General features: G+C 39.5%; 1 protein-coding gene and 1 long non-coding RNA gene across 9 annotated transcripts in view; one reads left to right on the top strand and one right to left on the bottom strand.

The window, feature by feature from the left end:
* ints10 (integrator complex subunit 10) overlaps window positions 1–7,664 on the bottom strand; it is a 121,346-nt gene extending 113,682 nt beyond the window's left edge. For 7 of the 8 annotated variants that reach the window (XM_069925271.1, XM_069925270.1, XM_069925268.1 and 4 more), the window contains exon 1: window positions 7,130–7,664. In XM_069925271.1, coding sequence (XP_069781372.1) covers window positions 7,130–7,411 — 282 coding nt within the window. In that variant the 5' untranslated portion in view covers window positions 7,412–7,664. The remainder of the gene's footprint in view (window positions 1–7,129) is intronic. The other variant, XM_069925276.1, reaches the window with a different exon arrangement.
* Window positions 7,665–7,761: 97 nt separating this feature from the next.
* Window positions 7,762–27,040, top strand: part of LOC138757630 (uncharacterized) — a 72,001-nt gene continuing 52,722 nt past the window's right edge. Inside the window, exons 1-3 of the long non-coding RNA XR_011353767.1 lie at window positions 7,762–7,849; window positions 10,714–11,046; window positions 25,099–25,225. This is a non-coding gene — a long non-coding RNA (uncharacterized lncRNA). The remainder of the gene's footprint in view (window positions 7,850–10,713; window positions 11,047–25,098; window positions 25,226–27,040) is intronic.

Here is a 27,040-nt window from a genome sequence, read left to right as displayed (position 1 = left end):
ATATGAATAAAATAACAGGTAAAAAAACTTTGCATTTATAATTACATAAGTAACTGTTCTCTGAAATAACACATAAACCTTTGGTGAAGATGAAAGCAAATATTTAGCCAGTGCTGCCTTGGTCATGTAGAAGCTGTTTGAATAAAATTGAATGAAAAAGCAATGGCGCCACGCAGGATGAAGAGCTGGTTGATGCCACTTCCCATTGGGGTCACTCTCTTAAAGTGTCTTCTTATCCCTGCTTAGTCAGAGTAACTCCGATCAGAACCTTTCTCTGTAAACTTGGGGTAGGAGGGAATAATTATCTATAACGTTGTTCGTCTTTCAGGAGGCTCTGTGGAGGGGAGGAACCTGTAGATACAACGATGGTTAAATGTTTTCAAAGAATGTGACTGAAAATAAAGTTAAATGCTTTTAAGCTTTATATATTCAAGCAAGTGAAGTTTGTTCAGTGGAAGTACAGTATAGTATTTTTTCTTGTCTTTTAAACTGTTTCTTCTTAATGTGCATTAGGTATTGTAATAATAAATCTTATTCTTTCTTTGGCTTGGCTTCGCGGACAAAGATTTATGGAGGGGGGTAAAAGTCCACGTCAGCTGCAGGCTCGTTTGTGGCTGACAAGTCCAATGCGGGACAGGCAGACACGGTTGCAGCGGCTGCAGGGGAAAATTGGTTGGTTGGGGTTGGGTGTTGGGTTTTTCCTCCTTTGCCTTTTGTCAGTGAGGTGGGCTCTGCAGTCTTCTTCAAAGGAGGTTGCTGCCCGCCAAACTGTGAGGCGCCAAGATGCACGGTTGGAGGCGATATCAGCCCACTGGCGGTGGTCAATGTGGCAGGCACCAAGAGATTTCTTTAGGCAGTCCTTGTACCTTTTCTTTGGTGCACCTCTGTCACGGTGGCCAGTGGGGAGCTCGCCATATAACACGATCTTGGGAAGGCGATGGTCCTCCATTCTGGAGACGTGACCCACCCAGCGCAGTTGGATCTTCAGCAGCGTGGATTCGATGCTTGCGGACTCTGACAGCTCGAGTACTTCGATGTTGGTGATGAAGTAATTCCAATGAATGTTGAGGATGGAGCGGAAACAACGCTGGTGGAAGCGTTCTAGGAGCCGTAGGTGATGCCGGTAGAGGACCCATGATTCAGAGCCGAACAGGAGTGTGGGTATGACAACGGCTCTGTATACGCTTATCTTTGTGAGGTTTTTCAGTTGGTTGTTTTTCCAGACTCTTTTGTGTAGTCTTCCAAAGGCGCTATTTGCCTTGGCGAGTCTGTTGTCTATCTCATTGTCGATCCTTGCATCTGATGAAATGGTGCAGCCGAGATAGGTAAACTGGTTGACCGTTTTGAGTTTTGTGTGCCCGATGGAGATGTGGGGGGGCTGGTAGTCATGGTGGGGAGCTGGCTGATGGAGGACCTCAGTTTTCTTCAGGCTGACTTCCAGGCCAAACATTTTGGCAGTTTCCGCAAAGCAGGACGTCAAGCGCTGAAGAGCTGGCTCTGAATAGGCAACTAAAGCGGCATCGTCTGCAAAGAGTAGTTCATGGACAAGTTTCTCTTGTGTCTTGGTGTGAGCTTGCAGGCACCTCAGATTGAAGAGACTGCCATCCGTGCGGTACCGGATGTAAACAGCGTCTTCATTGTTGAGGTCTTTCATGGCTTGGTTCAGCATCATGCTGAAGAAGATTGAAAAGAGGGTTGGTGCGAGAACACAGCCTTGCTTCACGCCATTGTTAATGGAGAAGGGTTCAGAGAGCTCATTGCTGTATCTGACCCGACCTTGTTGGTTTTCGTGCAGTTGGATAATCATGTTGAGGAACTTTGGGGGACATCCGATGCGCTCTAGTATTTGCCAAAGCCCTTTCCTGCTCACGGTGTTGAAGGCTTTGGTGAGGTCAACAAAGGTGATGTAGAGTCCTTTGTTTTGTTCTCTGCACTTTTCTTGGAGCTGTCTGAGGGCAAAGACCATGTCAGTAGTTCCTCTGTTTGTGCGAAAGCTGCACTGTGATTCTGGGAGAATATTCTCGGCGACACTAGGTATTATTCTATTTAGTAGAATCCTAGCGAAGATTTTGCCTGCAATGGAGAGCAGCGTGATTCCCCTGTAGTTTGAGCAGTCTGATTTCTCGCCTTTGTTTTTGTACAGGGTGATGATGGTGGTATCACGAAGGTCCTGAGGCAGTTTTCCTTGGTCCCAACAAAGCTTGAAAAACTCATGCAGTTTGGCATGCAGAGTTTTGCCGCCAGCCTTCCAGACCTCTGGGGGGAATTCCATCCATACCTTCTGCTTTGCCACTTTTCAGTTGTTCGATTGCCTTATATGTCTCATCCTGGGTGAGGACCTCATCCAGCTCTAGCCTTAGGGGCTGTTGAGGGAGCTGGAGCAGGGCGGAATCTTGGACTGAGCGGTTGGCACTGAAAAGAGATTGGAAGTGTTCTGACCATCGGTTGAGGATGGAGATCTTGTCGCTGAGGAGGACTTTGCCGTCTGAGCTGCGCAGCGGGCTTTGGACTTGGGGGGGGGGGGGGGGATAATAAATCTTAAGGAACCGGAAAATACACTTATCCAGCATCTACCAATCCCCATTGATGGCAGATACTATAGGTTTTACTGAATTAGGAAAAAGACAGTCTGAAACAATAACTGATTTCTCAATAGAATAGCCTCTTTAGCTTATTTATTGATCAACTTTCATGTTCCTAGGAAACCACAATTAATGGCTTTGGAAAGCTCACACATTCTCCTGATGACTTCATAGGTTTCCTCCCACAACCCAAAGATCTGTTATTTGATACATTATATTAACCAATTCTGAGTGAGTGGTAGAAACTAGGGGAGATGAAAGGAATGTAATAAAATCAAATGGAATTTACATATGAGTACTGTAAATGAGTGCTTGACATTGGTGCAGACTTGAAGGGCCAGAGTCTGTTTCTGCGCTGTATAACTCAACTATTAATCATCATCTGGCCTAACCAAATCCAGAATCAAATTATATTTGTTACTTTAAATTTGGCAGACTATTAATCTCAGAAATACTTCCTCCTCTACATTGGCAACTGCATTGGTGCTATCTCCTGGACCCAAGCAGAACATGACAATTTTATTACAATCACTCCCAATTTCCAACCTGCCCTGAAATTTATCCATGCTTTTTCTGTTAACTCTCTTCACTTCCATGTCTTCATCTCAGGAGATAAACAATCCACAGATACCTTCTCCAAAACCACCAATTTATAGCTTCCTGGATTATACTTCTTCCCATCCAGTCCCTTCTAAGAACACAATCTCCTCTTTCTTTTACAAATGTGGAGTCCCCTTTACAATTATTGATAAAGCCCACATCTCCTCTATTTTCCATACTACTACCCTTGTCTACCTCTCCCACCACCCCCCACTACCTCACCGACAGAACAAGGACAGAGTTCCTCGTCCTCACTTTCCACCCCAACAGCCTTCACATCTATCACTTTATCCTCGAACACTTCTGCCAATTTCAATGCGCTCCTACTTCCAGCCACATCTTCCCCTCTCCACCCAATCCACTTTTTGCATGAAAAATTATCTATGACTCCCACTCCACACACAGCCTCCCACCACCTTAGGCATTTCCTGCTGTAGATGGAGAAAGTGTAGAAGTTGTCACAACATCCCCTTCATCACCTGCATCCAAGATTACAAACTGACCTTCCAGGTGAGGCAGAGCTTTACATGCACATCATCCAACCTGATCTTCTGAATTTGATGTACTTGGTGTGGCCTCCTCTACAAGGGTGAGTCCAAATGCATTTTGGACGACCACTTCACCAAACACTGATGCTCTGTTGTGGTTCTAACTTGATTTGATTATAGCCAACTATTTCAACCCTCCCAACCATTCCTACAACGACATGCCTGTCCTCAGCTTCATCCATTGTCAAGGAGAAACCAAACGTAAACTTGAGGAACAACACATCATATTCCTCCGGGGCAGCCTTAAATCTAATAGCATTAATACTGATTTTTCTCATTTTACATAAATGCCTCCCCTATCTTATTCTACTGGTTCCACTTCTTCAACTATTCCTGTATTGACTTTTTTTCTTACGTCTTCCCTTGCTAATGGTTTATCCCTCCACTTGTCTCTCACCTCCTATAACTTCTGTCCTATACTCTTATCTTCTCTGGGCATCTGCCCAAGCTTCTTTCTCCTTTTATATACATGTATGCAATTTTACCTATTTTTATCTCAGTCTAGATAAAATGTTCAGACTCAAATTTTTGGCTGATCACTTCTATCCATCGATGGGTAGGATGGGCATGACCACCTGAGTTGCTTCAAGAATTATTTGTCTGTGAAAGATTCTGGCATCTGCAGCTTTTGTGTATCTCTAAACTTCTCACAACACCAGTGAAACTTCTATTTTCTATATCAAGCATTATAGCCTAACTAAGATTTCACATTTGGTTGAAAAAGTGGAATTTTTCATTGAACATCCTGGTTTGAGATTACCCAAATTTTATCATACCAGGGAGTGAGCAAAGAAAATTTCTTCTCATTATTCAAGGCTTCTTTTCTTCTTTGGCTTGGCTTCACGGGCGAAGATTAATGGAGGGGTAATGTCCACGTCAGCTGCAGGCTCGTTTGTGGCTGACAAGTCCGATGCGGGACAGGCAGACACGGTTGCACCGGTTGCAAGGGAAAATTGGTTGGTTGGGGTTGGGTGTTGGGTTTTTCCTCCTTTTTCTTTTGTCAGTGAAGTGGGCTCTGCCGGTCTTCTTCAAAGGAGGTTGCTGCCCGCCGAACTGTGAGGCGCCAAGATGCACGGTTGGAGGCGATATCAGCCCACTGGCGGTGGTCAATGTGGCAGGCACCAAGAGATTTCTTTAGGCAGTCCTTGTACCTCTTCTTTGGTGCACCTCTGTCTCGGTGGCCAGTGGAGAGCTCGCCATATAACACAATCTTGGGAAGGCGATGGTCCTCCATTCTTGAGATGTGACCTACCCAGCGCAGTTTGATCTTCAGCAGCGTGGATTCGCTGCTGTCGGCCTCTGCCATCTCGAGTACTTCGATGTTGGTGATGAAGTCGCTCCAATGAATGTTGAGGATGGAGCGGAGACAACGCTGGTGGAAGCGTTCTAGGAGCCGTAGGTGATGCCGGTAGAGGACCCATGATTCGGAGCCGAACAGGAGTGATTCAAATCAATTCACAAGATTGTAAAATTCCAGGGAAAATTTTAAAAATCCAAATTCAATTCACAATATGAGAAGTTATAAGGCCGGGTTGGGAAAATAAGGAAATCAAAGAAATCTATTTGTAGCTTAAAATCTTTAGCTCTCAAATGCTACTATTTTAAATGTATAACCCCACTAGCTTGAATAAGCTGCAACACCAAAAGGTGTATGCTGTTTCTGTCCTAATGAAGAGTCAAAGTCCCTTCCACAGATGTTGCCTGATGAACTGAGTACACTCCAGGTTACTACAGGAAACAAGGGAAGAGATTGGTGGGGCCTCAGGGGAAGTACCGGAGGATTGGAGACTGGTAAATGTGGTCCTTTGTTGAAAAAAAGGTAATATAGGGAGTATCCTGGGAATTATAAATCAGTGAATGAGTCTTACATCAGTGATGGGGAAAACTACTATAGAAGATTGTTAGGGACAGGATTCACGAGTATAGTCTTCTCAGGTATGGCTTTATGAGGGGAACGTCATGCCTCACGAGTTTAATTGAATTTTTTGAGTAAACAACAAAAGAAATTATTGAAGCTAGGGCAGTAGATGTGGTGTATATGGATTTTAATAAGGCATTTGACAAGGTCCTCCATGGTAGACTCATTCAGAAAGTCAAGAGGCATGGGATCCACGGAACCTTGACTGTGTGGATTCAGGATTGCCTTGCTTGCAGAAAGCAGAGGGTAGCAGTGGATGGAACATATTCTGCCTGGAGGTCAGTGACTAGTGGAGTTCTGCAGGGATCTGTTCTCAGACTCTTGCTCTTTGAAATTGGTATAAATGTTCTGGATGAAGAAGGAATGAGTCAGTAAGTTTGTAGATGACACGAAGGTTGAAGGTGCTTTTGATACTGTAGAAGAATATCATAGATTACAACAGGATAGAGACAGGATGCAGTTAGGCAGAAAAGTGGCATATGGAGTTCAATCCAATTAAGTGTTAAATGAAAGATTCTGGAAGGTCAAACTTAGAGACCTTGGGGTCTAAATCCATAGATCTCTCAAGGTTGCCGTGAAGGCTGATTAGGTTAGTTTAGAAGGCTTATGGTATGCCATTAGTTGGGGGATTGAGTCACAAGGTAATATTACAGCTCTATGAAACTCTGGTCGGACCAACATGGAACATTGCATTCAGTTCTGGTTGAAGGAAGTGGAAGCTAAGGAGAGGGTGCAGAGAATGTGTCTTATGGATTAGGGCTTTTCTCTTTGGAACAAAGGACGAGATGTGGCTTAATAGAGTCTATAAGACCGAGGCACAGATAGGGTGGACATCCACCTCCTTTTCTCCGGGGCAAATGTAGCAAACACCAGAGGATGTTTGTACAATATGAAGGGAAAATTTAGGGGAGACATCAGGGTAAGTTTTTTTTACTTCATAGAGTAGTGGGTGCCTAGAATGCATTGTCAGGGGTGATGGTGGAGGCTGGCATAATGGAGATTCTTACACAAAGAAAAGAAGGTCATGCGTGTGAGGTAGGGAAAGTTTAGTTTGTTGAGTCGGTTTTTTCGTTCAGCCCAAACTCATAGATCGAAGAGCCTGTACTCTTTTCTAATGCTCTATGTCTCAGCATTTTCTAATGTTGTTGTATCAACTTTGAAAGTTATCAATTATTAGTTGTCAGTATTAATGTTAGCAATAACCTATTGCAATGTTTTAACACAAAAGCCTGGGCGACTCCACTAACGCAAAAAGCTTGTCACTTTTGTAAAGCCACTTCTTCACGTGGTTCCTTAATATCAATCTCACAAGGAAATGAGCACTGGAGCAGTTAAAAGGCCTCTGGAAAATACGATTCTCTTTGAGAAGAGAAACAGGTTGGCGGACAGTGAAAGGTGTCGTGCTGGTTGACATATGTTCCCCATGAACTGTTCGGCCGGGCTCCCATCCCCAACCTGACCTTGCTCTGCCTTGCACCGACCTGAATCCCGAAGTCAGTAGGGTACAAAGTTCTGGCGGTAATTAGCCAGGCTTTGGCAGCCCAGGGATCGTCCGTTACTAAATCCCGAGCTTTCTTCACTAGGAATTCACAATCAATCTGCGCCGCCATCACGAAAACCAATCTGGCAGAATTTCTCCAACACGCAGGCGCGTCAAACTGGGCATGCGTACACACTTCGACTCGCACCCGCCACATCGCGCATGCGCACACACTTCGACTCGCCCCAGCCACAATGCGCATGCGAACAATGGACCAGGTCATTGAAGATCATGTCATTAAACGGCATGATGTGATTTTGGATTTCATCAGCACCACCCAGTTCTGGACCGCATCACCGTCATGGATTAAAAAGATGAATTTCAGAGGTGAGGTGATATCAAGATAACATTTAAAGATAGTTGCCAAGTCGATCAATGCAGCCCCAAGACTTAAATGCGAGGAGTCCTCAATCCTCAGCTGTAATTTTGGCCCAACCTTCATCAGCTGCCTCATCCACGTCCATCCTAAACCCAAGGTGGGCTTATTCACTGATGATTTCACCATGTTTATTTGCATGCATCAAGACGTAAACAATATTCATGAACTAATAAAGAGCTAGTCACAAAAGTACCAGGCAATGTTCATCACGAACAGAAAGTCACCACCCACTCTTGACAGCTTGGTGTCGTGAGTGACCAGAAATTTGACTTGACCAGCCAAGTAAGTTAGGGCTACTTACACTGCAGTGACTTATTAACCTTCCTGCTTGAAAACCCCATGTTTCTTTCTTTTTCTGATCCAAGATGACAAAAATATAATAAAAGTGTGGTTTTATCTATGTGAAGTTAACATAGGCAAATTGTAGAATAAATTTTTCAGTTGCAATGACAGAAGTATAAACAAGTTCCACCATCACTGGAAACAGAACAATCTATCCATTTTTCTGGTCTATTTTGCTGCTTCAGTTTCACTAATTGAATACTTATTAGACGAGTTGACTTTTCCCAATCCGCTATCCAAAATTGTTAGAGGATAGAAGTAAAATAGAAACTCAACCAGTTCAAAGTCCTTTGAAGCAAGTTAATTAAAAATTAACTTTGGCTCTTTCATGTTTTAGCTGATAAGATTAAAATAAAAGGTTAAAAGCTATTTTGTTTTCAAAACTACAATGCAGCACTGTTGAATGATACAATTTTGCATGTTAACCAAATGTGAAATTCTGTCCTCAATCCATAACAATGCAATTGCAGTGGGGAATAAAACTAGGTTTAATTTTAATTTTATTTATATTTTTAAAATTTGGACATGCAGCATGATTACAGACTATTTTGGCACACGAGTCTGTGCCGCCCAATTTACACCCAATTAGCCTACACCCCCAGTACATTTTGAATGGTGGGAGAAAACCAGAGCCCCCAGGGAGAAGGTACAAACTCGTTGCACAAAACATGGGATTTGAACCCCTGTCCTGATCACTCGCACTGTAAAGGCACTGCACTAACCGCTATGCCACCTAATTACATCACAATAAAATTGATACTGCATCATGCAAGAACAACAGATAGTTAAAATTTTATATTGTTCTTTCCCCTTTTGTGTTTTCCTTATTGGGTGGCACAGTGAGCTTAGCAGTTTGTGCGATACTATTACAGTGCCAACCGCTCAGGTTTGAATCCAGCACTGTCTGAAAGTATATTCTCCCTATGACCTACATGGGTTTCGTCCAAAATTCCAAAAATGTACAAGGTTTGTAATGTTAATTGGTCACATGGGTTCATGGGCCAGAAGGACCTGTATCTCTTTTTGCCTTCATGTACATTTCTTTTATTCTCATTTCATGTGTCTTTGGACTTGTTGAATTCTTCCTCAATTTTGTAATTGCTAAAATAATAACAAAGGGAGAAAAAGTAAAATGAGAGGAATTGGACACAGTGTTTATTGTTGATTTTAATCTTTTAAAACAGATTATCAAACAGTGAAACCGTCAAGATAATCCTTTGTGAATTTTTCCATTGGTCTGCAGTCACAAAGCAAACTATAATAAAGGCAGCCCACATTCCAACACCAATCCCTTAAGTCATTTTTTACATGCTGTTCTGGATCCATTGTCTCAAGAATTGATGGGTTGACTATTAGCTTTCTTGTAATTGTATGTACATGTATGTACATTTATGCACAATATTCAACAGTAGGCCAGATTAATCTATTATGAATATCTATTATTATTATTATTAGGAGTAGTATGGTTGGCGTAGCAGTTAGCACAATGCCTTTACAGTGCCAGCGATCGGTCCCTGGGTTCAAATCTTGGTCTGTTAGGAGTGTGTATATTCTTCTCTTGTCTGTGTGGGTTTCCTCCAGGTGCTCAGGTTTCCTCCCACTCTTCAAAATGTTCTGGGTTGTAGACAGTGGTGCAATGCTAATTTTTTTTTTAAAGGTGCAAGAGCTCACCAAGGAGATGTTGAAGCTATCCCCCTAAGGGGCCAGACTGCTGCTCCTATGAGCTCCTGCAGCACTGCACCATGGTTGTGGTTCAATTGGGCGGTACGGGCTCAAGGGCCAAAAGGGCCTGTTTCCTTGCTGTATGTCTAAATTTTTATTTTTAATTTAAAATGGAAGTCAATTGGAATAAAAGAGGAAAAATTCGATTGGCAACAATCATATTGAAAATGGTTGTGGCTATTAGAAACAATCATCTTAACCCCAGGACAGTATTGCAGTAGTTATATCTGAAGTCGAAACATCTTTAATTGCTGCATCAATTAACTCTTGCCCTCATCCCCATCAGAAAGAAGAAGTGAGGTATTAGTTAGTGATTTTACTTCCATTCATGACTTCAAATAATGAAGCAGTCCATGTCACCTAAGGAAGGCAGCAGACAATTTTCAGACATGGAGTCAAAAATAAAATTTAATGACTGGACTTTTTATAAAATAATTCTCTTTTGGTAACAACCACAACCTAAACCATCCTGGAGATCAAGATCATCTGGAAATTTAACAGCACATACATAATCTTGAAGCTCCAAAACCAGGTCAGAACTTGAGTAACTTAATATGGAGCCTCTTTACCAATCAAATATTCACTACCTCTACAAGAAACAAAATGCACTGTAGAAACTCAACAAGGCTTCCTTAGTGACCTTTTCTAAAACTGGCCACTACCACATGGAAGGCCAAGGGCAGCAGGTATAAAGGAATACCATGAGCTACAAGTTAGATGCTCTCCTGCCTTGCAAATCTCAGAGGGAATACCCACACATCACTGCTTCTTTGACCCCTTTTCATTCAATTTTGGAAGTGGCATTAGTTGCTCATGTTCCGCATGTTACATGAGAAGATAAGAGACCATGCATTTTTCAGTGGAGAGAATTAAATACTTGTCTGGCCACGCAAGTGAAATATTTATGTAATCAAGGTATGCCGTTTGTATCTTCCAATTGTTTTCTCTCTGTGTTTACTTAAACACTGACACTTTCATGGGCACTTTCCTTATGCCTTGGCCATTACAAGTTAAGCAGTTTATTCATACCATTCATTTAGTTGAATCCAAATACTATCTTCATTATATGTTCTTCCACCTAGATAATGAAAAAGAGAATTGACAAACTTTAAACATCAACAGTGGAAGATTAATAAATTGATTTAAAAAAGAGGAAATAAAAGGAAAAGAAAAAAAATCATTGTAAGATGATGGTGAATAACCTAAACCAAAGGCCACATTTAGCCAGAGGCAACACACAAAATGCGAGGAATTCAGCAGGTCATGCAGCACCCATGAAAGGCGATGGACTGTCAATGTTTCAGCCCAAATCCATTCATCAGGGCTGAGAAGAAGGGCAGAGACCGGAATAAAACGGATGGGAGGAGAGGAAGAAGCACGAGTTGGCAGGTGATAAGTGAACAGAGATGGGAGAGGTAAGGTGGTCCTGTGTCCAGGAACAGTGGGTGCAATAAATGGCCCCTTCAGATTCACAGGTGAAGTATTATCCACTTGGAAGCAACTGCTTGAAGCCCTGGATGGTAGAGCGAGGAAGTGCAGGTGTAGCATGGTGCAGATGCAGGTATAAGTTGGTGGGGGAGGTGATGAAATTAGTAGGTAGGTACAAGTGGACAAAACTGCAGCCTTCCTGATTTAACCCAAGTGTCCTTCCCTACTGGCAAAACCCAATGTGCAATGAACAACTCATGTTTGTCTGAAATTGCAGTATAATATGAAGCCACCCCACATCAGCAAGACCTTATGGAATCCTCCATCACTTCAAGAATTTCCACGTCCCTGAACTCATCTGCCCCATTTTCACAACTGATGTCCTATCTCTATACACCCCCATCTCTCATACCAACGGTCTCAAAGCCCTTCATTTCTTTCTCGACAATTCACCACCATACACCTCCACCTGGCAGAACTTTTTCTCACCCTCAATAACCTCTCCTTTGACTGATCCCACTTTCTTCAAGACAAAGGGGAAGCCATGGGTGCCCGCATGGGCTCCAGTTATTCCTGCCTTTTGTTGGCAATGTGGAGCAATCCAAGCTACAAACCTACACAGGTAAGGCTCCTCAACTCTTTCTCCGCTACACCACCGACTACATTGGTGCTGCCTGAGCCACCCATAATGAGTTCGTTAATTTTATCAACTTTGCTGTGAACTTTCACCCTGACTCAAATTAGCTTGGTCCAACTCTAGCAACACTTTCCCCTTTTTGATTGTTCTATCTCGGGAGACAAACTCTTTAAAAATATTTTCTAAAAACCTACCAACTTCCACATTTACCTCAACTATACCTCTTTATACCCTGTCCCATATAAGGACTCTTTCTTTCTCTCAATTCCTCTGCCTCTGTCACATCTTCTCCCAGGATGAGGTCTTCCAATCATGGCTTCCACTCTATTACCATCAACTCAGCCCTTACACACATCTATATTTTGTGCACATCTGGTCCCCTCCAATCCCAGATGCAAAATGGACTGGATTCCCTTTGTCCTCACCTAACACCCCTCCTGCCTTCATGTCCAACATAATATCCTCTACAATTTCTGCCACCCGCTGTATAACGTGATCCCATTAGACACATCTTTCCCCTCTCTGCTTTCCACAGGGAGTCCGCTCTCTCCAGGACCCCCTCATCCACTCCTCTGTTCCCACAAATTGCCCCGTGACCACAAGAAATGCTAAATTTGCATCCATACCTCCTCCCTCACCACCATTTGGGGCCCCAAATAGTCCTTCCAAGTGAAGCTGTATTTCACTTGTGATCTGCAGATGTCATCTATTGCATCCGGTGCTCTGAGTGGTCTCCTCTACACCAGAGATACTGGACACAGACGAGGAGATCACTTCGTTGAGCACCTCAGTTCTGTCTGATGCAATAGCGGGGATCTCCCACTGGCAACCCTTTTCAATACCCAACTGCACTCCCGTTCCAATATGTCTGTCAATGGGCTCATGCACTGCCAGACTGAGACCACCTGCAAATTGAAGGAACAAAACCCTCCAGCTGAATGGCATTAACATCGACTTCTACATTTTCCAATACCCCCCAACCCCCCATCTATCCTTATTTCTCCTTTCTTCTATCTTTCTCTCCTTTTCCCTCTGTCTCTTTTCCTTCAGCTATACATTCACATAACCACCCCCTCCTCCAGTCAATTCTCACCCTTCCTGTCCAATCCTCTTATCCATGTCCGGCTATCACCTGTCATTGATCTGTGTTCCTCCCCCTACCCTTTCTTTCCTTCTCCCCAGCCTTTTAATTTAGGCACCTGTCTGCTTTTTACTCATACCTTGAAGAAGGGCTCAGGCCTGAAACGTCAGTTATTTATTTTTTTACCTCTTATAGATGCTGCCAGACCTGCTGAGTTCCTCCAGTACTTGTGTTTTTACTAATCAACTGTCAACAGACTTCAAATGTTAAAAAAGTACAGCACTAGAAAATAATTAAAACAATTTTATAAAAACCATATACATTTGTCAAGTAAATTTCCCAAAAAACTTACCTCACACTATCAACACAATGCTTCTTCAACAAAATTAATGGACTCACTGAAAATCTAGTCCATGCTCTGTGGCCAGACTCATTCACGTAACTGCTAGGAAACTAAACATTGACAATCCACCACTGGATTTCATAAAGAATCCAAAATAACAGCAAAGTTGGAATGACAACTGTGAAGACCTGACAGGAGTTTAAAAATTGCACTTTGAGGTTAATCAGATCAGCCATGACTTATTAAATATCAGAGCAGACATAAGAGGCCACTGTCCCATGACTGGTCCTCATATGTTTATATTCATACGAAAGGCATACCAAAAAGATATTTTCATTATCAATCTGGCTCGCTCAATAAAAATGTTGTACACTAATTGCAAGAAATTCATCCATGTAAGGAGAAGTTGAGGAGACATGGTCTCAGGCAGAGAGAAAAAATTATAATAGGGTGAATAAAATAAATGTGTGAGATATGAAACAAATTTAATGTCGCTTTCACATCAGAAGGTGCAATAAATATGAATAGGGAAGCAAAATCCAAGGAATCATAGAAGCACAGTAACTTTAAAGAGGAGGCAGCCATTTTTCTATTGAGTTTGTGCTAGTCAGCAACATCTCTCCAACCTAATCCCACCTTCTTTAGCAGTTACACTGTAGCTCACAACTCTTACAATATATGCCAATCTGCTATTAAAATGTGTTGAAAATATCTACCTCCACTACCCCTTCAGGCAGTGTGTTCAGACTCCTAATATCCTCTGGGTGGGGAAATTAAATATGCCCTCTGATTCAATTCATTACCATTTGGTATTTGCTTTTTCTAACAGGAGAAATAGAATTCTTACTCTATATAGGTCCTTCAATTTTAAACATCTTAATTTAGTCTATTGTAAGTCTCCCCGCTCTAATCTCAAGCTTTTCCATTTTTTCCTCATAGATGCATTTTTCTAATCATGGCAATGTTGTCATAAATTTCCCCTGTATCCTCTTTCATGTAATCACACTTTCCTGTGTTATGTTGACCAGAACTACATACTGTACACATGAATGGGTCTCCACTTATGTAATCTATGGCTAACATAAAATTGAAGAATCAAATATGAGGTGCATTTGGCCTGTTGGCTCAATAATTTACAAAAGCACTCTGGACACAACCATTATTCAAAGGCAAATAAGGTCAGATGCTCACCCATTTATGACCAGCACACTTCTAACTTATACACAGCAATATACAGACATGAATGTCCTGAAGATGCAATGCAACCAGCCAGCAGCTCCCTCTGGAACAACCATGTTGCCACCTGTGCATTCAGGCTCCATGGTAAGTCATAAGGCTCAAAAATCAGAAGAATTCAAGTGGACATAACAATTTAGAAAACTTGGCAGAACACTCCTAATCTAATGAAAGTTTAATGCTCTGTTTCTCTAGCAACCTTTCTCATTAAGTTGAATACACTATTTGGTAACTAACCAAACAATGTAAAAGGAAAATATCCCCCAGCTTCTCATTTCATACTGTACTTAATGTTAACTAATTTTGGAATGCTGTTACAGCCTCTACTTTCCCTCAAATATTCATCTGCAATTGAAAATAAATTAACTGCAGGGCAAAATTTGGAGAGAAACAATGGACTACTATTACAGAAAAGGTTAATGGTGCTGGACTTTTTATTCCCTGCAAGGTTAAGAGTTGGCAGAGAAAGGAGAGGTAATTATTTGCTAGCTGGCTAGAGAATAACCCCAGAGAATGCATAGAATACAGTTGTTGATTAAATCCCAAAGTTAGGTTTTAGACCAATCCTGCACAAGATTATTCTTCATGCTTCAAGCTTCCTACTGAATATATTAATTTTTAAAATTTGATTTCAGTGCATAATAAATGATCACAAAACCTAATTATTTTAATCAGAAATAATGAAAATAAGTGTACTAAAATTATTCTGTAGTCACTGTACAAATTATATTCTTCTGGTGATGCAGTTTGGCTAGTTCTCAAATAATGAAGAATTTGCTGTACCACTAAGCAGAATATTTTAAAGAAAGAACAAACCATTCAGTTTTATATCCTTGAGAAGGAATTATAGAGATTTAAATGTGACCAATTTCAGAGTATCATTTTTAAAATTGCACTTACATTGCACAATGATCTTTTGGGAAGGCAAAGAGTTAGTACCAGTCTGAAATCTCCCATAATTCCAGAGGAAGCTAGAGACAGAGACAGATACACTCCAACTATGGCAGGGAATGTAGACCATTACAACCTACAAAGTGAGGGCGAACACCATAGATGCTATGATGCTTCATTTCCCGATGAGCTGAACACTTTCTATGCTTTTTTTGAGAAGAACAAAACAGTGCCTTCTAGGATCCTTGCAAAGGTGGAAGACCTTGTGATATCTGTCAGAATATCATTCAAGAGGGTGAACCCTCGCAAAGTGACAGGCCCTGATGATGTATATGGCAGAGAACTGAAAATCTGTGCCAACCAACTAACTGGTGTGTTCACAGACATTTTCAGCCTCTCATTGCTGCAGTCAGAGGTTCCCAGCTACTTCAATCATCCCGGTACCCAAGAAGAGTAATTTGAGCTGCCTCAACAACTACCATGATTAAATTCTTTGAGAGGCTGGTCATGGCCAGAAGTAACACATAGCTAAGCAAAGATCTGGACCCACTGCAATTCTCCTATCTTCACAATCGCTCCACAGCAAATGCAATATCACTGATTCTCCACTCAGCTCTGGATCACCTCGAAAACAGCAATTCATACATACGGCTGGTCTTCAGTGACTATAGCTCAGCTTTCAATACCATTATTCCCTCGGTACTAGTCAAGAAGCTACAAACTCTAGGCCTCTGTACCCCCATCTGCAACTGGATCCTTGACTTCCTCATCGGAAGATCACCGTCAGTATAAATTGGAAACAATGTCTCCTCCTCAGGGATTATCAACACAGGCCAACCCCAAGGATGTGTGCTTAGCCCACTGCTCTACTCATTATACACCCATGACTGTGGGGCCAGGCACAATTCCAACGCTATCTACAAGTTCGCCAATGACACCACAGTCATCAGCAGAATCACAAATGGCAACGAGGAAGCGTCCAGGAGGGAGATAGACCGGCTCGTCGAATGGTATAATGACAACAACCTTGCACTCAACGTCAGTAAAACCAAGGAAATGATTGTGGACTTCAGGAGGAAGTCAGGGGAACACAGCCCAGTCCTCATAGAGGGCTCAGTAGTGGAGAGGGTCAGGAACTTCAAATTCCTGAGTGTCATCTGCTACCATCAGGAAAAAGATATAAAAGCCTAAAGATGAGCACTCACTGGCACAAGGGCAGCTTCTTCCCTGCTGCCATCAGATTCCTGAATAATCAATGAACCAAGGATACTGCCTTACTAAAAATAAATCTTTGGCCATCCTTTTCTCAAACAGGCTGCACAGGCAGTTAGGCAACATGATAAAAGTAGGCTTTAACTAAATTTATTGCAGTGACCTAGCAGTTATGTGGAAACACATCCACAAAATGTAATTTCCCTGATGAAAATAATCAGCTTTTATCATTATTTTAGTGAAAAAGAAAATGCACACTGAAATTGTATTTTTTCCCTATTAATCTAGCTGCTCTACCCGGCATTGCTCGAGGTATTCTGGCAATCATGATGTTTGCATATATATCCATGTAACATTCCTTGGAAATTATATAAAATTGAACAAATATATAATTCCATGAATAATAATAATTAGAAGGTTCAAATTATGTCATTTACCAATAAAAACATGCACTGAAAATTAATGTATAAAACAACTGCATTTACTATAGTTATTTGAATGTACCTAAGCATAATGTATAAATTTACTTAATTTTAACATTGAGGTGTTTCAGAATACATATTTCTTTCTATAAATTTCTGATATAAAAATGGATAGTTTTTTAAAAATCTCCAGCTCTGGAGCTATCAATGTCTAACTAACCATGGGAAATCATGGAGTCTCAAGATTAAAAGCAAATTTTACTTTATTGTCAAAGTAAATAAAATTTAAGGAAACATTTTATTGTCCTTGTGTTTTGTTAATCCTCATAGGAAAACTAAATTGAATGGCAAATTAAAGTCACTCGAATTGGTAAATTAAATGGGATAATTGGCAGCCAATGAATGAAGACATTTTCCCCAACAGTATTATCTGTCATTATTGTAGCCTCAATTACATATCATGGTAATAGCAGACCAAATTCCTGCTTACCAAAATATGAGCTCCCTCTTTTGGTTCAAAATTATGTGATGGCACACAGTTTAAAAATTCAACTGGAAATTATACATCCTCAATGTCTGTCAACCTATATGATAAAAATCACTTGCTCGTCAATCTGGGAAGCTTCAAATTGTGTTTTTTTTGTTTTTTTTTCGAAATTTATTTATAGTATCTCCATACATTCATTTCAAATTGACTTAATATAATATTACATAATAGATACTAAATAATTTTCAAATTTTCACCCCCCCCCCACCTCCCCTAACCCCTTAGGAAACCACCTTGTGGTGGTTAATTCCCAAAAACCCAAATGGGTGTGGTATAAACCACAAGTGGCATATGACTTTCGGGAGCAGAAGTACCACTCCCTCCCCCCCCCCCCCGGCAGACAAAATACACGTATAAACCGAAAAATCATCATTTCTTATATCCATAAAACCCCAGTCCATCAATTTAAACAATCTTATTCATAAACTCTTTTTTTTTGAAAATCCAAACTTGATATTAAATTTTGCACCCTTTCCACCCTTCCAACACTGAGTTAAACATTGTTTACAATCAATAAAAGTTTTTTTTTAATTTTTTTTTCAAGTCTTCCTGAATTTCATCCACTGAATTAAAACACCTCTGAACATCTCAGTTCAACACCGAATCTTCCATTCTTCTCAGTCTCAAGTTGAATTTGTAGCTTACTTTCAAAAAAAGTTTTTTTCAAATCTTTTAAAATTTTCTTGAACATAATTCCTTCGGTCTTGATCTTCTAAAGCATCAATGTTATTCATAAGTTCTTTCTTCTGTGTTTCCCAATTTAATACCAAATTTTCCACTTTGTCAATCTTCTCAATGTTAAGTTGAAATTATTGTTTATTTTCAAGAAAAACTTATTCAAAATTTTTAACTCTTCTTGGACATTGCTCCTTCGACTTTAATTTTATAAATCATCAATCTTGTTCATAGTTTCTTTCTACTGAATTTCCAAATTTAATAATAGTTTCCATTTTTTCCAATTTTCTCAATATTAAACTAATCTTGTTGTTTAGTTTAAAAAAACCTTTTCAAAACTATTAAAATCTGTTTGCAATGTATGCATACTCACAGATAATAAATTCACTCTTCCAATATTCCATCCAAAAAAAAAAATCACTGATAAACCTTATTGCAGGTCAAGGAGTTCCATATATATGTTTATCTTCAGAAAATATTTCAAATATTTCAAATCAACATTCGTCGCCATCTTTCAAAAAGGAGTCCGAAATCAACTTTAATAAGTTCTGTTCTTGAGAAAATTCCAACACCAACTCAGGCTCTGTCTGGGCAAATAGGTCAAATTTCTTCCAAAGTCAAAGAATGTAATTTTGTTCTGTATTTATAGATAATAAATTCATCCTTCCGATATTCCATCCAAAAAAAATCACTAATAAACTTTAATGTTATCTGGATTTTTAAAACTCACGGGCAACCAATGCCAATTACTGCAATTTATCTTCATAAAACATTTCAAATCAATATTCATCACCATCTTTCAGAGGGGTGTCCAAGGCCAGCTTATCCGTCAGTCCAATTAATGAGCTCCGTTCTTAAGAAAATTCCAGCCTCGACTCCGTGGTTCTGTCTGGGCAAATAGGCCGAGTTTCTTCCAAAGTCGGAGAGTGTAGTTTTGTTCTGTATTTGAACTCTATTTTCCTTAATCTTTGTTGCCATTTTAAACATCTTTCAGAGGGGTGTCCAAGGCCAGCTTATCCGACAGTCCAATTAATGAGCTCCGTTCTTAAGAAAATTCCAGCCTTGACTCCGTGGTTCTGTCTGGGCAAGTAGGCCGAGTTTCTTCCAAAGTCGGAGAGTGTAGTTTTGTTCTGTATTTGAACTCTATTTTCCTTAATCTTTGTTGCCGTTTTAAACTAAAAACAATTGATAAACAAAACAAAGACTTTTAACAGAAAATAAATATTCTTAAAACGGGTATTTATATAACTGCCTGGGGGAGACCGGGAATGCACGTCCGCTCCCTACGCCATCTTGCCACGCCCCGCTTCAAATAGTGTTGAATGACATATGGGAAAATCATGAAAGTCATGTTATAATTCAACCCACATTTTTCAATAAAATCAGTACCATCAAGTCTTTGTGTTTAACTTCCCATTTCCAAATTATCAAATTTTGAGACAAACCTTCATGCAGATAGATTTGCCATCACATAGAGCTTTTTATTGGTTTTCAAGTGTAATTATCCCAAATGTATAATTCCTTTATGCAGGCTTTCAATTCATCTGCTTCAGTATCTCATGGTAGTACTGGTAGCATTTGATGAAAATCTCCAGCCAGCACTAAAGTAACACCTTTCATTAATTTATTATTGTGTATAAGACCTTGAATGTTCAATCTAATGCTTCATTGGCTGGTTTGTGAGTCATTGAACATACATCCCAGAAAACAAGTTTACAATCATTGATAATGCATTCCTTTTGGAATAGTTCCCTGACCGATGTTACATATTAGAGTCTTCACATTCAAATTTAAAGGAAGTTTAAAAGTCAAATATGCAGATTCCCCCTTCCAAATCAAATGCTTTTCTTTTCAATATTTTTATTGTTTACACATACACACTCATACATGGGTAATAATAAGAATCTCTATCCAACACAATAAACGAATATCAACAAATAGCTGTAAACAACCAATGAAAGAGACAAAAAATAAAATGTATATTAAGCAAAAACTATTCTAATGATCTAACCCCTCCCTGTTAAGTTATGATTAAACATAAATGTTCCATTAATGTATGAAATAAAGGACAACCAAACCATAAAATGGGATCCAATAATCTTATAAATTCTTAAAATAATCAAGGAAACCATAAATTATAAAAAGTTAAATCTCATTACACAAGTAGACCATCTAATTTTTTCCAGAGTCTATTTATAACCAACATGTACATCAAACTGCAATATAAGGAAGAGGATGAAACAAGGTATAAACTGAAACAAAGTTGGGAAAAAGATTTAAACATAAGGATAAAGAATGAAACATGGGAGAAGTTACGTAGAGGAACGATGAGGGACATGATAGATTCTAGATTACACATGATACAATATAATTGGCTACATAGACTATATATTACTCCTCAGAAATTAAAAGGGTGGGACCCAACAGCATTAGATCGATGCTTCCATTGTAAACAAGAGACTGGAACAACATTTCATGCAATTTGGACATGTTCAAAGATCTAAACCTAATATTAAACAAAATCACAAAACATAATATACCAAAAGATCCAAAAAATAATATGAGACAAAATAAATTAGGACTAAAATTAGACAGAGCCCAAAAAAGATTTATTATGATAGCACTAGCAGTAGCAAAAAAGGATATTATGACAACTGGGAAAATGGAAACAAACCTTAAAATACAACAGTGGTTTACAGAAATGAACAAGTGTATTCCATTAGAAAAAATTACATACAATCTGAAAGACAAATATACATTATTCGAACAAATTTGGGAACCATACATAAAATATGTTAGAGAATGCCAACCACAGATCTCCATCTCTTAAAATGACATGATTATGAGCACGATAAGATTTAAATATGTAAAAGTGGATGATATGACTGCTTTGATTTTTATTTCTTTGTTTAATGTGTTTTATTATTTATTGGTTTTTGAAGAGGGGTGGGGAGGGATGAAAGGGGGAAGGGGAGGAAGAAGAAATGTCACTGTGTATATATTAGTGATGATCATTTGTGAATGTTATTGATATGATTCATGGTGCAAGAAATAAAAAAAATTTAAAACGCATGCCATCACATCAGATAACCATTGAGTATGTGTAGGAGGGACAACATCCTTCCATCTCATAAATATAGCTCTTCTAGCAATAAGGAGAGCAATTATAGCCAAGACAAATTTAAATCAGCTGACTTACTTACTTCAAATAGTGCAAGAAAAGGATTAGGAGCCAAATTAACATTAAGAACTAAAGACAAGGTATGGAAGATACTTTCCCAATAACTGGAACACAAGCAACATGACCAAAACTTATGTAATAATGAACCTTCTTCAGTCTGACATCCAATCAAGCGCTGAGCCAATTACCTATGAGGCCAGAGCCAGGACAATCATGTTTTGTCCAAGAATTTTAGTTAAAAGAACAGTTTTAGGAAAAGTTTTTACCATTCCACGAGAAGCATAAAAAACTAAGATTTTTTGGTCATTGTAAATAGCCTCTATAAACAACATCCAAGGCACTTCTTTGGTATTTCACTAAACTTTGTTCTTTCTCTCAGATATAATCATCTAACTGGCTTAAATTAGAGCTGGTCTCCACAGAAATTTGGTGCACAAATTTTCAGTTTCTCTTTGTGGTTCAAGTAAACAAAAAAAGTGCTCAAGTCAGGTCCACCCAAGTATTTAGTACTTCAAAAATAGATCTGAAAAATAAATCTCATTAATTTTCAATGGTGAAAATTACAATGAGGTCCTTTTGGGTTGTGAATGCCCTATGAAGGTTTTAGAAAAAAGTGCGAAGTACATCCTGCTAAAACTAACTTACAAGCAAAATGTTACATTTCCATGTTCATCACTAAGCTATGCACAAGATATGTGTACATTCTATTTATTAATTATCTTTAAAATTTCACCCTGCACCTTTAAAATAAGCCCTTAACAAGCCCTTAATTATACACAACATAAATGCTCATATACTTAAAGAGCTCAGAATCGATTTATAATATATTGATAGGTGGTTACATTGCCCTCAGACAGCTCCAAGAAAAGTGCAGAGAACAAAACAAAGGACTCTACATCACCTTTGTTGACCTCACCAAAGCCTTCGACACCGTGAGCAGGAAAGGGCTTTGGCAAATACTAGAGCGCATCGGATGTCCCCCAAAGTTCCTCCACATGATTATCCAACTGCACGAAAACCAACAAGGTCGGGTCAGATACAGCAATGAGCTCTCTGAACCCTTCTCCATTAACAATGGCGTGAAGCAAGGCTGTGTTCTCGCACCAACCCTCTTTTCAATCTTCTTCAGCATGATGCTGAACCAAGCCATGAAAGACCCCAACAATGAAGACGCTGTTTACATCCGGTACCGCACGGATGGCAGTCTCTTCAATCTGAGGCGCCTGCAAGCTCACACCAAGACACAAGAGAAACTTGTCCGTGAACTACTCTTTGCAGATGATGCCGCTTTAGTTGCCCATTCAGAGCCAGCTCTTCAGCGCTTGACGTCCTGCTTTGCGGAAACTGCCAAAATGTTTGGCCTGGAAGTCAGCCTGAAGAAAACTGAGGTCCTCCATCAGCCAGCTCCCCACCATGACTACCAGCCCCCCCACATCTCCATCGGGCACACAAAACTCAAAACGGTCAACCAGTTTACCTATCTCGGCTGCACCATTTCATCAGATGCAAGGATCGACAATGAGATAGACAACAGACTCGCCAAGGCAAATAGCGCCTTTGGAAGACTACACAAAAGAGTCTGGAAAAACAACCAACTGAAGAACCTCACAAAGATAAGCGTATACAGAGCCGTTGTCATACCCACACTCCTGTTCGGCTCCGAATCATGGGTCCTCTACCGGCACCACCTACGGCTCCTAGAACGCTTCCACCAGCGTTGTCTCCGCTCCATCCTCAACATCCATTGGAGCGCTCACACCCCTAACGTCGAGGTACTCGAGATGGCAGAGGTCGACAGCATCGAGTCCACGCTGCTGAAGATCCAGCTGCGCTGGATGGGTCACGTCTCCAGAATGGAGGACCATCGCCTTCCCAAGATCGTATTATATGGCGAGCTCTCCACTGGCCACCGTGACAGAGGTGCACCAAAGAAAAGGTACAAGGACTGCCTAAAGAAATCTCTTGGTGCCTGCCACATTGACCACCGCCAGTGGGCTGATAACGCCTCAAACCGTGCATCTTGGCGCCTCACAGTTTGGCGGGCAGCAGCCTCCTTTGAAGAAGACCGCAGAGCCCACCTCACTGAAAAAAGGCAAAGGAGGAAAAACCCAACACCCAACCCCAACCAACCAATTTTCCCTTGCAACCGCTGCAATCGTGTCTGCCTGTCCCGCATCGGACTGGTCAGCCACAAACGAGCCTGCAGCTGACGTGGACTTTTTTACCCCCTCCATAAATCTTCGTCCGCGAAGCCAAGCCAAAGACAAAAGAAAGAAGAAGACACATAGATTTATTCTACAGTGAAGAAGGGAGATATCTCTTATTATTAAAGTTTAAGTACACCTTTCTTAGTGAGGCAAAATTGCTTTCAACTCTTGGAGCAAGATGGAGTACTCTTGTTACCTGATAAGCATATCATAATCAAACAATTTGAGCAGCCCCGCTCTATTCAAAGAAATCCATCACATCCCCACTCCAAACTTTCCACCACCAGCAATACATTAAGTACCACCTACAATATACACTATTTACTCCCCAAGCTTCTCTGAGTGCACCTAGCAAAATTGGACCAGTAATCTTTATTTCCAGGGACATTGAGGGCTTCAGCCACATGGGAACTCCATGATCCATGTGTTCTCCTCCAATGCTGTTTGAGATACTGCTGCATACAGGTTACGTTGTGAACACTTCAGGTGGTGACTGAGTTTTTTCCAAATACAATACTTTATTGGCTCGAAGGCTTTGGGACTTAGAGGTCATGAAAGCCCTTAATTAAGCACAACATAAAAATGAAGTTGGAATAAAGCATTTCTTTCACCTCAGACATTTTACTCTTTAAAAACCACAATCATCCCACTACAAATAATAGACAATAAGTTACTTCCTTTCCGAAGAGCTTAAACATGCTGCAATTTTTCACCTGTCAATGCTTTCTTTTAAAATTTGTCCTCTTCTGTACTTTATATGGAATTTCCATGTGCCAAAAATGTGCAGGTTGATTAGTCACTGTAAATTGCCCTAATAAGTAAGATGAGTAATTGGGGGGTTGAGGGGATTTTAAAGGACAAAGGGAATGTATGGAGAATAAAATGGTTATGGTAGAATTCATATAAATGGATCAGCACATACTTGGTGGGTTAACTTCTTTGCTCTGACTTTCCAAATTGTGCCCATTTTTATTCAGTTTTGTTCCACACCTCTGCATCAAAATCATCAATGACATTTTTCGAGACCATAACACACCATCCATCATGGCCCTACTTACAACATTACTCACACTGCCATCCTTTTCCACCTTCCCATATTATTTCCATCAGTTATAATGTCCTTGTTATTTTCCTCCCTTTCCCATGTATCCACAACCAGAGCATCTGTCACGATGCAATAATTATCTGTTTGGCTCCACAATTCATCTCCATGCTGAACCTTAGCAGTGAGAGATCTGCTTAAATGGAAAATTAAAGCCCAATCCAAATCCAACCAGAGATCTGCAGATATAAAATTAAAAATTGACCTAAAACTATCTTGACCACAATAATAAAGTGGTGAGAGAGTAGATTGAGCTGCCAGCTGAAGAGGTGAACTTGGGCTCAATTTAAACATGTAATAAAAATATGGATAGGTACTTGGATGAGAAGGCTATAGAGGGGCTATGGTCCCAGTACAAATCAATGGGACTGAGCAGAGCAATCATTCAGCACAGACTAGATGGGACCAAGGTCCTGCTTATGTACTGTAGTGTTCTATGGTTCTAATTAGTGCAAACCTGTCACAAGTCCAAGCACTTACTTTCATTTTAACTCCTCATTTACAGACAAGGAGAAAAGACTTACTGTGCTGCATCTTCATTGATGTCAATCAAGAACAGTTAACAAATGAAATAATGCCAAGCAAACTATTCTGACCAAGTTGGAACTCAGCTACAAAAACTTTTAACAGAGGTAAAACACAGGATTCTGTTGACACCGTGGTTAACTGGAAAAAAAAGACACATGCTGGAGAAACTCAGCGGGTCAAACAGTGCTTTTATGTAGCAAAGGTCACCAACATTTTGGGCTTGAGCCCTTCATCAAGGTGTGGGGGAACTTGAGTTAAGGTTAAGTTAAATACCAAATTCAATTTAAAAATCAAGTTCAAGTTTATTAATATCATACATTTGTAAAGTACAACTGGAAGAAATGTTCTTCAGTGTTTGATGTTACATACTTTTTTTAATATATTTTTATTTAATGCAGGTACTTCACTGTGAACCATGTTAATAACAATATATACAAATATTCATCATTAAAATATACACAGTGACATTTTCATTTTCCCCCCCATAACTTAAAGCAAGAAACGAAAGAAAGAAAAATAAATAAACAATAGAAGAACACAAAAGAAAAGAAAGAAAAAGAAATTGTGTCGTCCAAAATTTCATATCTAAATATTTTCGTACTTGTATCTTATCACTTTAAAAAATGGAGGTCTGATATTGGCAGTTTCTAATATACTCTATGCATGAATCCAAAATTTGTTCAAATAAAGCAGAATTGTCTTTTAGATTTTAGTTAATTTTTTTCTAATGGAATACACTGCTTTATTTCTTGTTGTATTTTTAAGTTTGCTTCCGTTTTCCAAGTTATCATTATGCACTATTTTGCTGCTGGAAGAGCAATCATAATAAATCTTTTTTGAACCCTGTCTAATTTTAGGCCTAATTCTTTGTCTTTTATGTTGTTTAACAAGATGATTTTTGGATCTTTTGGTATCCTATTTTTTGTAATTCTATTTAATATTAGGTTTAAATAGTTTTTCCAAGTAACTGCTAAACATTTCGTAGCTACTACTAAAGCCAACCTCAGAAAAGCAATCTGAAATTTATTTAGTTTCAATTCTAAAGACAATGATTTAATATCACCCAGTAAAAATATCATAGGATCCAAATGAATTTTAAATTTAAACATAACTTCCAAAAGTTCTTCAATTTTATTCTAAAAAGGTTTAACTGTCTCACATAACCAAACCAAATGTAAAAAAGTTCCTATATGACATCTAAAACACAAATCCGAAGTAATATATTTAAACCTCTTTAATTTCTCAGGAGTTCAATACAATTGATGAATAAAATTATAATGAACTAGTCTATATTGCACATTCACTATTTTAGTCATACTATCTTCACATATTGACATCGAATCTTCCGGGGGTTATCTATCCCCAAATTTCTCTCCCATTTCACTCTTGTCTTATCTATATCCAGCTTGAAAGATTTAGCCTGCAATAAATTATGCATATTTGATATAAATCCCTTCCAAGTTCCATCAATAATCAGAATCTCAAATTTAGATTTTCTTGAAAGACACATACATGTCCAAAATTTTCTCACAATAAATGATCATAAATAAAGAAGCTACTCAAAGGTACATTGTACTTCTCTCTCATTCGCTGAAAATAAATAAAATACCCTGCCTTATAACAGTCTTCTACTAACTTCACACCTTTTTGTTCCCATAGTCTCAGCAATTGATTATTAAATGTAAATGGTAAAAGTTTATTTTGAAATAAAGGAGTCTTAGCTGAAACTCTTCCTTCTGTACCGATCTGTTCATTTTTATTCATCCATAACTCAAGCAAATGTGTCAACACCGGTAAATCATAACTACGTAATAACTGAGAATTCCATCAATAATTGATCCATCCTATTTTCACCAATCTAAATGAATTCAATAGTTGCCTAAATCAAGGGAATCTCCACTTGAAGCATTCTATTTATA

Source organism: Narcine bancroftii, chromosome 3 (assembly GCF_036971445.1).
Source record: "Narcine bancroftii isolate sNarBan1 chromosome 3, sNarBan1.hap1, whole genome shotgun sequence".
NCBI lineage: Eukaryota > Metazoa > Chordata > Chondrichthyes > Torpediniformes > Narcinidae > Narcine > Narcine bancroftii.
The sequence above is the reverse complement of the archived record's forward strand: the minus strand, read 5'-3'. Positions and strand labels throughout refer to the sequence as shown.